General features: G+C 43.5%; 1 protein-coding gene across 1 annotated transcript in view; it reads right to left on the bottom strand.

Annotated features, from left to right (window-relative positions):
• The window catches only part of KLHL6 (kelch like family member 6), a 55,228-nt gene extending 42,217 nt beyond the window's left edge, over positions 1 to 13,011 (bottom strand). The window contains exon 1 of the mRNA XM_069472868.1: positions 12,719 to 13,011. Within this exon, the coding sequence (XP_069328969.1) occupies positions 12,719 to 13,011 (293 nt within the window). The remainder of the gene's footprint in view (positions 1 to 12,718) is intronic.
• Between the last annotated feature and the right edge of the window lie 1,380 nt (positions 13,012 to 14,391).

Raw genomic sequence — 14,391 nt, 5'->3', positions numbered from 1 at the left:
TCAAGATGCTCAAAAGTTGCAAGTTCTGAACTTGGGTTACTTGGAAATTACTTGGTTTTTTTCTGGGCTTTGCTCTAAAGTGGGATTGCATGGGTTGGGGAAGGGTTCATAACATTATACCACCTTCTCTTTCTCCTTCCAATCTTGAATCTCAGAGCTGGCATTCAGCCAAGTATGGAGTCAGCTCAGTTTGTCTTCCAGCACTCCCAGCCTCACTTCCCCCCCCCCCCCATTTCTCACTAGGCAGTGCGGCCTCTCCCTGAGGCTCTCTGTGGTCCGGCTGCCCTGAGGGCCCTCAGAGAGGACTCTGAATGGGACTTGAGACTGCCACCCCAGCCCCACTGCCTTGCCTTCATTCCAACCCTCAGCTCCTCTACTGTACTTTCTTGCAATCATCTGGGGGTCTCCCTAAATTGATGGGGTCCTTCATGCCACAGCCCAAAGATGATCTCAGATCATCTCACTTTTCCTGTTTAAATACTCTTCCATGGCTTCCCACTGCCTATACAATATACTTCCAACTTCCTAGCCTCGCCCAACAAAACCTTTCTTGGTCTGACCCTGCCCATCTCCAAGCCTTACTGTCCCACACGTATCCCCTACTTCGGTCTACTCTTCTCCCTGTGGCTCCCATGCTTACATCGCATAGTACCTTCCCAGATGTGTTTCCCTTTTCCTGGAATGCTCTTCTCATCTGCTTTCTCCCTTCACTTGGCCCTTCTGGCCAATGCCTACTGATCTTTCAAAACTCTGCTCAGATAGCCACCCCTCCAGGAAGCCTTCTTGGACTGCTCTTTCTCCAGTCGGATTTAATGTCCTTCTGTAAGCTCCCATGGCCCCTGTGCAGAGGTCCCTCACAGCACTTATCACCCTGTCCTGTAAACACCGATTTACTTGTCACTCTCCCCTAACTATAATAGATTAATAATATTATTGTTATTAATAGATTGGCTTATGTTATTATTAATAATAATGACAGATTAATTAATAAGACTTCCACGTCAGGCAGGAACCATAACTCATTCATCTTTGTACTCCCTGTGCCTCGCCCAGAGTAGGCACAGGCACTACGTAAATCTGTGTCAAGTGGATGAACACGTGACTGGATAGACGGATGACATTTCACTAAACCCACTCACCACTACAGTTCTGAAAGTTTCATATTTTGTGCCTTCCCCCAACCCCAGGTATTTGCACATTAAGAGAGGTAACATGATCCAGTGTTTCTCAAGTGAAGGCCTGAGAGTCATTGGTGCTGCACTGTAGACAGACATCTCCTGCCAATACAACCTGTTATCCTGAGTTTAAGGACACTGCTAGTCACCTGATACTTTCCTAACTTTTCTGATCTCCATTCTCGTCAGTCCTATTTTTTGTGTGTTGTGTCCATTGAACCCACCTTCCAGGAATTATTTACTGGGCCTCTGCCTCTCTAATAATTCTCCCAACACCAAAATGTCCTTGCTATTCAGCCCTCTATAAGGCTGAGCTTACTCTACGTGACACATGATCTTTTAAATCCATTAAGGTCTTACTTGCCCCTTGGACCTGAGTCAGTACAAGGAAACCTACCGAGTTTCTATTTTTTTTTATAGATCCTTGAGTATTTCCTCAGAAAGGGCTATGATGCAACCCATTACTTTGGGTTTTAAAGTCACAGCAGTATCAGCACTCCTGTAATTATTGTGGCCGTAAAGCTTTCTGCAAGAGTTAAATGCAGTGAAAGAGCGCTGACCCTTACAGCTGGCAGAGGACATGTAGGTTGCAAGGGAGACGTATTTTTACACAGAGATGCCCTCACCAAAAGAATTTAAGATGGCTTATACTAAAGAAGCAGAAGTATTATAAAATACCAAACAGTAATGACAGAAATAAAAAGATAAGAATTAAGTAATTAAAGTAGGAAGAGAATACATCACTGAAACTGAAGCTAAGAAAGCTAATAATATACTGAGCTTCCTGACAGCCAAAGCAAAGGTAGAAGTTCAATAAGCTGGTTAATAAAAGAAAGTAAACCAGAATTTGTAATCTCCTTAATGGACATTTATTGTTCCTCTTGTACAATGTCTCCCTCTTTGGGGAAATGCTCTTCTCCCCACCCAGGGCCCACACAAGTTAAGTGGTTCAAGTGGAAGCTCTCACCTTTGTATAGATCTCTATGTCTCTCTCTCTCTCTCTCTCTCTCTCACACACACACACACACAGCTCTTTGGCCAAGGGTGGGCTCCTAACCTAGGCTGGGCTGACCTTTACCCCCATATCCTTGACACCACAAACACTGATTGGTCTAGGATCGGGTAACTGAATGGAGATGGGCCAATCAATCTTTCCCAGGGGCTTTTCAAACTGAAGGTGGAGAAAGCTCTCAGTTTCCCTCAGAACCCAAACTGGAAGAAGCAAATCTCAGGGCTGCCAACGGGCAAACTCGAACCATGTGGCAGAAGTCGACCTGAGAAATCCAACCTGATAGAGAAGCCAAGAGAGGAGGGGAGAGAGCATTTGGACTCCATTCAAGGCCCTGGATCCTCTTCTCCCTGGGCTGAGCTACATCCCAGCCTCTTCGATAATTTGGTAATATGACCAAATACCTTTCTCTGTGCCGGAGCTAGTGTGACTTGAGTTCCTATTCCTTGCAACCAAAAGAACGCTGACTACTATGGGAACATTGAGCAACAGGATGGCTGGTGAGCTCCATGGTAGTTTTACTAAAAACACAGACGCTCTGCATGTGACTTGCTCTTCTCGTGAACTATTTGGTGTTCACCATAATAGAACCTAGTCCTGTAAAACATTTTCATGGAGGGCCAGTTGCATATCTATGGGCTTGATGCCAGGTAAAGCTCACAACTTGAGCTGTGAATGACGCAGGTATTCCCCTGCTGTGTTTTAGTTCAGAGCTGCATGGAAGATCATTCAAAACTGAAAAAGAGTAGATTTTCTGTTCTTGATTGAAAGAAGATTAACATGCCCTAAACAAACAGTGGAGGTGATGGAGACGACATTTTATTGAAAAATCAAAGGACCCAGTTGCACTCCTGCCCTGGAGCAGAACCCCTCCCCTGGGATGGAGACCTTCTCTCCCTCCCGTCTCTTCACAGTGTTAAAAAAGGACTACAAGAGTCATTACGTAGGCATAGTGCATCTATGTGCAGATGGTCACGAGAGACCTGTTGAATACACAACATTCGGAAGCATTTTGGATTTTCTAACTGATCCTTCCAATTTTTCCTATCATGTTCACATTTTATCATCTTTCCCTTTTCTAAAATTGTGCAATAGCTTCCCTCCCAAGTCTGTGAGGACTCTGTGCTCTGGCCAGATGCTACTTAATCAGTGACTGAATGAAGAATATCAGAGCTTTTATTAAATTCAAACATTTACAGGGTGTCCGCTGAATGCCAGTCTTTGCAATAGTGCCAAAGACAAAGAAACAAATAATGCATTCACTGCCTTTACATAGCCCAAATTTTCAACCTGTTTTTAGTCCACTCATGATGGATGATGCCTTCATTCCACATACTCCCACAAATGTACCCAGGGATACTCACAGTTTGTGGGGAGAGGAAGAGTGAAAGTGCTGATAATTGTCTTCTTGCCTGCAAGAATCTCAGGATCCACATCTTTAATGCCTATGTGACAAGAGTCACAGACCCTCCTAATACCCACATAGTTTTCATGAAACTTTAACACCTATTCTGCACCTAATGCAGGCCTGGCACATAGCAGGTGCCTATAATAAACACTCATGATTTTTTGGTTGTCTAGCATCTGAACCCCTCCCTAGGGGTGGAGAAGTCTCCCTCCCAATCAGAGATAGATAGTGAGTGGAAGAAGCCACTTCCCACTCCAGAAGCTGAAGGGTTTTCACAGCTTCTGCCACAGCCAAGACATTAACGTGTAACTCAGCCTTGACGCACAAGATAAACCAACCCCAGACTCTGAATTGGGAGCTGGTGAAGCAAAGATGCAGGGACAGAGGAGAGCCTGTTTGGGTGGAGCCAGCAGAGGCAGCAGCAGCCTCCAGTGTCCGGAGCCAGGCCTGGCACAGGGCCGGTGGCTGCAGCTGTGCAGCTGTGGCCTCCAGGATCCTGCAGCTGTGGGGGAGTCCTCCCCACATGGTTCTGGGTAGCTTTGGGTGGCGATCCTGGTCGCTGTCTTTTGCACCTGTCTTCTGAGTTTGGTTCTCCAAACTCTCGGGGGGATTTTGCAAGTTCCTACTATCACTTTCATAAATTCCTCTGCTCAAATAAGCCAGAGTAGATTTCTGTTCCTTGGAACTAAGAAATCTGACTTATTATCATGCATAAAGTGTTTAGCCAAATAAATTTGTATATGAATCCATTTTATTATTTGCATTTCACGGCTCACTGGGATATGTAGACACACATCGTCAGCCTCACTGTGTTGTAGATATTGGTGCTGAGCCTCAGAGGGGCCAATCAATTCCTCCAAGATTTACATAGCCAATAAATGGCAGAGTCTGGACGCAAATCCCAATGCCGTAAGTTCTTTCCACTACACCAAGAAGTTTCTGGCTTTAGCTCCAGTGATGTCCTGTAGGTTCTTGAGGCCCTATACTTTCAGAGCATGCTGTCTGTTCACTCTGCACACCTGGACCTGCCTTCTTATTTCTTATTTAACCCTTTGACCCAGATGATGTCCTAAGGCATGCTAGGTCTTTGCTGCTATGGGGGTCTGTTAGACCCCCAGACACAAACTGGGAGGAATGTGCCAACCGTATCCTGCCTGTGCATGTGTATACATGTGCATAGAGGCAATGATTATTACATTTCCTCCTCATTTTCAGCTTATGTAGCCCACACTAGTGCATGGCAGATTGGGAGGACTGAAGGGTCACAGGAAATTACCTAAAAACCGCATTTTTGCCATCTGTGAAGAGATCTGTTTTCAGTTTGGATCCCATGGAGAAACCATTCTTCCTATCAAGGTAAGTTCCATCCAGGGTGAAATGGAGACAATGCTAGCTACTTGTCATCTAACTGTTGATATTGTTGTGAGGATTAAATGAAATGAAAAAGAATCCAGCACCGTGCCTGGAAAAATGTTGGCCATCCATAATCCAAACTGTGAAAAAACAAACTATTGGAAGCAGCCTAAATGCCTACAGTGAAAGAATGATTTTCATATTATGCCTCTGTTAAAACTGGTAGCAAAATAAATAAATAAATAATAAATGCATAGATTGTGCCCATAATACCCTTCTTATTCCTGGCCTCATGCTTGATTTTTATATTTCGTTCCCTCAACATAGCCTCAGGGAACGAGACCCAAAGACTGAGGTACAAGGCAGGGGTCAGAGTCCAGGCAAGGATCTCAGGCAGCAGTAGCAACAAAAGAGCTTAGCATTGGCTCAGCCTCAGCCTGGAACCTTTCGCATTCATGTAGGAAGGGCCAGTCATCAGATAGGAAAAGCCTGATAATCCCTCTCCACATCACCATTACTCCCCTCTCTCTGCCAACCCTGGGAATCACAGCACAGTTGCTCTCACAGGTCACCACCACTTATAGAGCGTGCCATATTTTGCAGTGAGTAGGGGCAGTGAGAACCACTGGTTTAGATGGAGCTCCGTCGGAGGTGGGGCTCAGTGGGCAACATGCACACCCTTCCCAATGACTTTGACTGGGGACCTGTCCAAAGGCATAATGCAAATGGCAGCATTACTTGTAGACTTATAAAAGTCATTAGTAGTCTTATAAAAAAAAAAAAAAGAATGCTAAATTTATGCTTCCCCCCATATTTTTGCCATGAGAATATTTGCTGTTTGACATTTAAATGTACATTATAGGCTACTTTTTAAGCTTTATTCTCCTCCACCCATTTCTCAGTCTCAACTATACAGTTTTTCCCAACTTCCTCATTCCACCAAAGACTTTCAAATAGGCCCCCAAAGGGAAACATAAAGTCTAAGTTACTAATATGGTCCCTGTTTGTAGCCACCATGGTTACATTTCTAGACTGACACATTCCCACCCCATCTTGTCCTCTGGTACCACAAATAAATTCTTGAAACTTCTTTTCTATGTGTCTGATTGGGGTTTGGGGACAGTTTGTGGCAGAGACAATGGGATAGTTGGTGGCCAAACAGGTTTTTTCCCTCATATAAAAAGCGACACAAAGCATTGGTTTCATTATCTCTCTAGCTAACAGAAATATGAATAATCATTGAGTACTAATAGCTGTTGCCATAGACTTCCTCTGCATTTTGCCTAGTTCTTTAGGAGGAGTAGGTCTTTGCAAAAATCAGGGGTTATCACACACAAGAGAACAAGAAGAAAATAGGATCCAAAAACTCTATCTCCCACTAGCTTTCTGACCATCAGCAAGTTAGACTCTCAGAATCTCAGCGTCTGCTTCTGTAAAGTGAAGATGACAATAACACTTTGAAATAAGTACTGTGAGGATTAAAGGAAATAACGTACGTGAAGCACTTGGGTGCTGTGCCTGGAACCAAGAAGAGCCCAGCTGGTTTTATCAGCACCTCCACTACTGTCTCGGCAGGTCCGGGAGAGTCACAGAGGATCTGACGTGGACCCTGAACCTGGGGTGAATTCTACTTCTTGCCATCCCAGAATTCCTCCTGTGGATTGGGAAGGTTCAAATATACGGAAGATCCGTGTGGAGAAAGCACAAACCCAAGTGCCAGCTAAGACGGATCCTGAGCTGGTTCTCTCCCGAGAACCCCAGAAAGACTCAGGAATTGATGACGCCTCAGACGGTGGAGGTGGGGTGGAAGGAAGGTGGCAGATGGAACCAAAACCAGAGCAATTGGTTGAGCATCTGCATAAAAGAAGCAGTTACATATCCCCAACTCAGGTCTCCATCCCCACCCTACCCATCAAAGCAACAATCCCTCAGCAACTTGCAGGAGACATGAGGTTTGTTCTCTGGAGAAATTCAACCAGCTTCATGGATGCCACAATGGAGGGAGGGGAACCAGCAACAGGTTATATTTAAACATAAATCTAAACCAAAGAGTGATATAACCCAGCTTCTCCTTTCCCAGAACACAAGCAGCTAGGCTTATATCCTCCCAGGCAACAAAACTGGAGAATCCTTCTTTGAAAAACTGAAAGGCACCAGGGCAAAGATCTGAAATACTGGCATCTGGGAATTCCCTCCAAAAAAAGTGAGCTTAATATCCAATGACCCCACAGCAAAGCCCTCACCTCACCTCATTCCAGCCCCCATTTGGCTTTTTAGTGCTTTTCTCTTAAATATAAATAGATACCTAAAGACCACTAGATATATAAATACCTAAAATGAAATTGACTAAAACAAAGGGAAAAAAGAAACATAGAAGAAACAAACAGTACAAAGAACAGAAGAAATGTCTTTTAGAAATATAAGCCTCAAAAAAGAGAAGAAAACTAGAGGACTGTTCTAGAAGTCCACATCTACTTAACAGGTGATCCACAAAAAGAGAGCAAAGAAAAGAGTGTACATGTAATTACCAGAGAAATAATATGAGGAAATTTCTTAAAACTAAAGGATATGAGTCTCCAGATTAAAAGGTTCAGCAAATGCATAGCATAATAATTGGAGTAAAACACACATATGCCCCTCCAAGGCACATTATTGTGGAGTATCAAAATGTTAAAATAAAATCTTCTCTGGGAGGCCAAGGGAGGAGGATCACTTGAGGTCAGAAGTTCGAGACCAGCCTAAGCAAGAGCAAGACCCTGTCTCTACTAAAAATGGAAAAATTAGCTGGGTGTTGTGGTGCATGTCTAGAGTCCCAGCTACTTGGGAGGCTGAGGCAGGAGGATCCTTAAGCCCAGGAGTTTGAGGTTGCTGTGAGCTAGGCTGATGCCATGGCACTCTAGCCCAGGTGACAGAGCAAGACTCTGTCTCAAAAAAAAAAAAAAATCCTAAAAATTTCTAGAGAAAAAAACAGATCACAGACAAAAGATCATTAATCAGAAGGGCATCAGACTTCTTAATAGCAACACAGAAATCTAGAAGACAATGGAGCAATGCTTTCAAAATCCTGAAGGAAAATTATTTTCAAGAATTCTATACCTAAGTGTGTTAGTTTCATATTGCTACTATGACAAATTATGACAAACTTTGTGACTAAAACAATAAAAATTTATTATTTTGCAGTGCTGAGAGTTAGAAGTACAAAATGAGTTTCACTGGGTCAAAATCAAGAGGTCGGCAGAGCCAATCTCCCTATGAGGTTAGAGTGAGAATCCATTTGTTTGCCTTTTCAGCTGGCAGAGGCTGTCTACATTCCTTGGCTCATGGCCCCTTCCTCCACCTCCAGAGCACATCATTCCAACATGTGCTTCTATTGTCATATTCCTCTCTCTTACTTTATCCTCCTACTCCTCTCATAAGGACCCTTCTGATTACATTGGGTTCAGCCAGATGATCTACAATGATCTCCCCATCTCAAGATCCTTAAGTTAGTCACATTTGCAAAGTATTTTTGACCATATAAAGCAACATATTCACAGGTTCCTGGGATTAGGACATGGACATCTTTAAGGGGCTATTATTCAGCCTCTATGAATAAAGACATTTGCAAGCATGCAAAGCCTTAAAATTTTACTTGCCATGCAGTCTTTCTTAGGAAACTATTGGAGGATGTGCTTCATCAAAGTAAGAAGGTAAACCAAGGAAGAGGAAGACAGGGGATGAAGGGAGAGAGGCTCCATTCAACACAGGAGAGTCAAAGGGAATTCCTGGAATGGTAGGGAAGCAACTGGACAAAAGCTAAGCAGCAAATCCAGAGAACACATGTAAGGTTATGGAAGGGAGGAAGATTCTGAGGAAAATGGAACTGGTAGATTCTTTGATACATTAGACCACATGAAAGATTTTTGTGATGCTGTGAGCAAAAGATGCCCTGAAAACTAAGCAAACGGGAAAAGGTGTGCAGTAATAACTTCAGGAAAAGCAAAAAGGTTTACAAGGAAGGAAATGTAATTATATCATGCAATTTGGTTCAACAGGGAACAATATTTTCATGAACATGATAACATGAACTCTTAGAACAGATTCACCAAAAAGTTGTGATAATATGTTGAGAGATGATAGGGAAGGAAAGTGTATGATAAGGAGTTAGGTAGAAGTGCTAAATCCTTTTCTGAAACTGATAAATAATGGCTAACACTGAGAAATCAAAAAAGAGCAGTATAAGTGTACATTGTAGAAATATAAAGGTAACACCAGGAGAAACAGCTAGAAGTTGAAAATGGTCGCCTTTGATGAGCAAGATTAAAGGGTGAAGGAGATAAAGAGGAATATTTATTTTTCATTATAAGCCTTTAAATGCTATTTGACTTTTTCTTAACTATTTGCATGTCTCACTTTGATAAAAAAAATTTTTAATTTTAGAAAATATATCTCAAAATTTGAAAGGATATGAAGAGATAATTCACACACACACATACACACAAACCCTGCAGATCACCCTTAAACATTTGAAAAGATGTTTGACTTCATTAAAAATAAGAAAAACACCGGCCAGGAACAGTGGCTCATGCCTATAATCCTAGCACTCTGGGAGGCCGAGTTGGGAGGACTCCTTCAGGCCAGGAGTTCGAGACTAGCCTGAGCAAGAGTGAGACCCTGTCTCTACAAAAAATAGAAAAATTAGCTGGGCATGGTGGTGCACACCTGTAGTCTCAGCTACTCAGGAGGCTAAGGCAAGAGGATTTCTTGAGCCTAGGAGTTTGAGGTTGCAGTGAGCTATGATGACATCATTATACTCTAGCCCAGGCAACAGAGAGAGACTATCTCAAAAAATAAAGAAGTAATAAATAAAATAAAAATAAGAAAAATACAAATTAAAACTAAATTTAGATATTCTTTCTCATCTATCACATTGATAAAAATTCAGTAGTTTTAGGATGTGTATATCTTTGAGGGAAAAAATGAAAAAAAATTCAATGGTTTGATGACACCTCTTACTCTTGGTGTTGCCATGGGAAATGAAAAATGATTCAACCCCAATCAAGAAGAAATTAGCAATAAACACTAAGACTACAAGTGCATTTGACTCAGCAAACTTTTCTAGAAATGCATCCCCAGATACTCCTGCACGAGCATGAAATAACCTATCTATAAAGGTTATTCATTACAACATTGTTTGTAATAGCGAAAGATTAGAAATGATCCGAATTTCTGTTGACAGGGGATTGGTTAAATAAACTACGGTCAGTCACTTGTGGAAAGTATTTATTTTCTCAATGAATAAAGAAAAAAAACCTACATATTTTACAACCAGCTTCCAGGCCCTCCAAAACACAGAGCTATGTGTAAAGCCTGCCAGACAGAGCAGCCTCTGCTCTTCCTAAGTCTGAGCGTAAGAGGAACTTGGCACCCAGCCTCTTTCAAAACCGTAGACACAAAGCAAGCAGGGCAGTGAGGCAATGCCAGATTTAATGTCAGTCCTAGGTCCAAACCCCAGCTTGGCTACTTTTTTATTAACCATGACACCCTGGACTGTTGTTCTTCGTCTGTTAGATGGGGACAAAATTCCCCAGCTTGTGCGGGTGGGGAATCTACAGCCTTAAGGCCACATGTGGCCTTCTAGGTCCTTCAGTGCAGCCTTTTGACTGAATCCAAATTTTGCAGAACAAATCCTTTTATTAAAAGGGGTGCAGCAGAGAAAGATGAGGCTTTTCTTGCTTCCTTCTGTACTTAAAAAAGAACAATCTTGAACTCAGAAGGCCGCAGGTTCCCCACCCCTATGCAGATGGCACAAGGTCTGGCCCACAATAAATACACCACGAACAGGAGTCATTATTAATAGTAGCACCGGAAAAAAGAATCCTGTCTCCAGGACTGTATTCATTGTAGAAGGAAAGTCATGTTGGAAATCCCAAGATAAGAATCAAAAGTCACTGCTCTGAAGAAAAGAATTGAAGGAATTTCCCCTTGTAATCAAGGCAGTTTTGGAAGAGACTCTACAGACACCAACAGATACGTCCACCCTCGAGTGCTTCCAGCTTCTCACTGCTGCCACCTCCTCTGCGGACTGCAGAGACTTTCCCGCAGTATCCTAGATCTCAGCAGGGCTGGAAGGAGCAGAGCCCAAACCCCTTCTGTTTAGGATTAGAAACCCAAGGACCAGAGATTACCGGAGATGTTCTCGAGAGCACACAGCCAGTGGTCCTGGTCCTCTGTCAGGCCAACCCACTTGCAAAATTGCTGACTTTCATTCACCCCAGAAAGGGGCTGTGATCAGTGTAACAGTATATAATCAATATTGGCAGAGTAAGTAATGTCTTTTCCTACGTCAACCCATTTCGAAGGCTGTGCCTACACTTCACCTTTTATACACTTCCTGTGGAATGAAGCCCCAAACTTAGCGGGAGGTTGCATTGCAGTAACAAGGATTTCTAGAATGTACCCAATCCCTGCTCCAGCAATGACCAGATATGTAATGCTGGGTTTGCATTTCCTCATCTGTAAAAGGGGATATTAGCCCCTTCATCACACTGTTTAAAAAGTAAGACCAGATAACTACGCCTGTCTGGCACGTAGCAGGTACTAGTTCCCTCAGACCCAGATATCCCCTTGCCTTGCCAACATAAGTGACTTAATCAGTCCCACAACAACCCACCAACCCTGCTCTTTGAATTCCAAAACAAGATTTTCCCCTAAAGCACCTAAAAAAAAAAAAAAGAAAAGAAAAACGAAAACACCTTCCATTGTACTTTCATAGGTTGATAGTTTTTAATTTCCTCAGCAAGAACCGAGAGTTAAGAAGAATCTTGTTAAGAAGAATTATAAGGGTATTTCTTTTCAAATCCCCCAAATACCTTCTTCATTCACATTGCTCTGGCAGACTGGTTTCCCCCACGTCCATGCTGGTATGGCGAATACTGGATCCAGCCATATTCACCAGGTTCCTGATTCGCCCACATTCCTGCCCCAGGGATTTGCTCGTGGTAAACACTCAATAAACAGTTCTTAGCTGAACCACACAGAATCAGGTGAAAAATTTGGACAAAAATATATTGAGCATCTACTATATGCTAGACACTGCGTGTGACCCTTTCCGCTCTCATGTTTAATTATAACAACAATCCTGAGAGGTAATCATTGTCCCCATCTTACAGATGACCAAACAGAAATTCAGAGCACTAAATGACTTGCCTAAAGTCTCACTGTCAAGAAGGAGCAATGTGGGATGGAGCACAGGTCTCCTGATTCCAGGTCTTCCCACTGTGAGACTACGAGTTTGTTGTGACCAGGGCCTCTCGCACCTAACACACCTTCGTAACTGCACTCCCTTCCACCCACCCCTGCACACATACAGAAGCACCTCGTTTTCAGCAAGTCATCTGGTAATTCCAAAAGAGGGGCCATATCCTTTTTCTCTACCTCTCTTGTTGAACAAAGACAACATCATATTTCCAACACATTAGTCAGACCAAGGGGGAAAAATTCCCATGACTTCAATAAGTTTCCATCCTTTGGAACAAGGACACACACACAGAAGGTTTACCGTAATATATAAACAGTGCTTTTATATGATGCCAATCTCTCTTTTAATGTGGCCTAAATCCTAAAATCTAAGGTTCGATAGCTTCCTTTCTTATATTTTAAATAAACACAGAAATCTTAATAGATATGTAAACCATAAATATAACAGCCAATTAGTTAGATTGGGATCTCACATCAACACAGATTTTCCTTGCAACTTGCACCCAATTTGACTCTGGTCCCAGGCGTGCTGACCTGAAATAGTTGCTGGCCGCGGCAAGCACCACGCGGTGGCAGGCGAATTCTTGAATGTCCACACACAAGATGACATCTGTCAGAGCATTTTCCCCTCGGAGGGTCTCCAGGCCATTTTGAAGAAATAAGGAGAGTCCGGTGTCGTCAAATTTTACCTTATCCCCATTTAAGATTTCTACCAAGTCTCCCCTTTTCTGGGAGGGCTCCTCTGCAGAAGGTGCCAGGGGCCCCTCCAAACTCTTCTCTACCACGTCGCCCATGGTCCAGGCACCCCTCTGCCCTGCCATCCACATCCAGACTGAAGGAGCGCCCAAGTTTCAGGCAGGCCACATTGCAGAAGCTGAGCGGATTTCCTGTGCAGGGCCCTCCACTTATCACCAGCTGTCACACACACATAACAGGAAGTCTCGCACTTTCTCATCCTGTTACTACAAATGCTAGCAACTTGTATTCTTCTTCTTTCTGTGAATAATCACAGGGTTAGAAATTACTTAGAATAGGTGTGTGGGAGGGGACTCTGGGAGAGAAGGCGTGGCTCCTTAGTCTACTCCGAGTGCTGTGTGGTTATTTTGGACCATCTCCCACCTCATATCCGTGAGCAGGAAGGCTCTGCTTCTGGTTATTACATTTGTACTCCAGGTCCTTCAATAATGCAAGTTGTTGACAATGGGATGGGCCGGAGACATTCTACAGTCCTCCCACTTCCTCCTCCCAGGAGTCTGAGACCCCATGATGAGCCCCACTCCGTCCCTCGGAACCTTGGAAATCCTACTCATCCCTGACATTCTTGTTTCTCTCGGCACTGCATGTCTTTTATCTTCATCTTCCTCCCTGCTTGGGGGGAAAACAATGTCATGGCAAACATTAATGTCCCCACCCCCTCCCCCCAAAATATCTATTGTTTCTGATATGCTCTCGGGGCAGAGAAGAAACAATTTCCAGAAACTCCATCCCCAGGGTCTTTTCTCCTAGAAGACCAGTCAGGGTAAGGCAACGCCCAATTGCTTTAGCAAGTCTCAAATTGGCCTGATCTTATCCAACTCCTGCTGACCACGCATCCAATGGTGGACCATGAAGTATTTTCATTGCCTCTGCAGGCCTCAGTTAACTAGTAATAACTGTCATTATTAAAATCCCACTATATCCTAGGGAATTTGCAGAAGTGTATTCGTCAGGGTTCTCCAGAGAGACGGAACCAATAGCATATAGATAGATAAATAGATAGATCAGAGGGAATCTATTAGGGGAATTGGCTCACTCAATTATGGAGGCTGAGAAGCCCCATGACAGGCCGTCTGCAAACTAGAGACCTTGGGATGCCAGTAGTGTGGTTCAGTTTCAATCCAAAGGCCTTAGAACCAAGGTGTAACTCTCAGTCCAAGGCCAAAGGCCTGAGACCCAGGAGGTGGGGATGGGATGGGCGTTTGAGGAGCGCAGGTATCAGTTCTAGAGTCCAAAGGCTGGGGATCCTGGAGTTCTGTTATCCAAGGCAGGAGACAAGTGTTTTCCAGCTCCAGGAGATAGACACATTCACCTTTCCTCTGGTTTTATTCTCTCTGGGCCCCCTGCTGATTGGAAGGCACCCACCCACATTGAGGGCAGATCTTCCCCATCTAGTCCAGTCAGACTCATATGCTAATCTTCTTTGGAAATACTCGCCCAGACACACCCAA

The sequence above is a fragment of the Eulemur rufifrons genome, chromosome 7 (genome assembly GCF_041146395.1).
Source record: "Eulemur rufifrons isolate Redbay chromosome 7, OSU_ERuf_1, whole genome shotgun sequence".
Lineage (NCBI taxonomy): Eukaryota > Metazoa > Chordata > Mammalia > Primates > Lemuridae > Eulemur > Eulemur rufifrons.
Note: the sequence above shows the minus strand (reverse complement) of the source record. Positions and strands in the feature narration are given on the sequence as shown.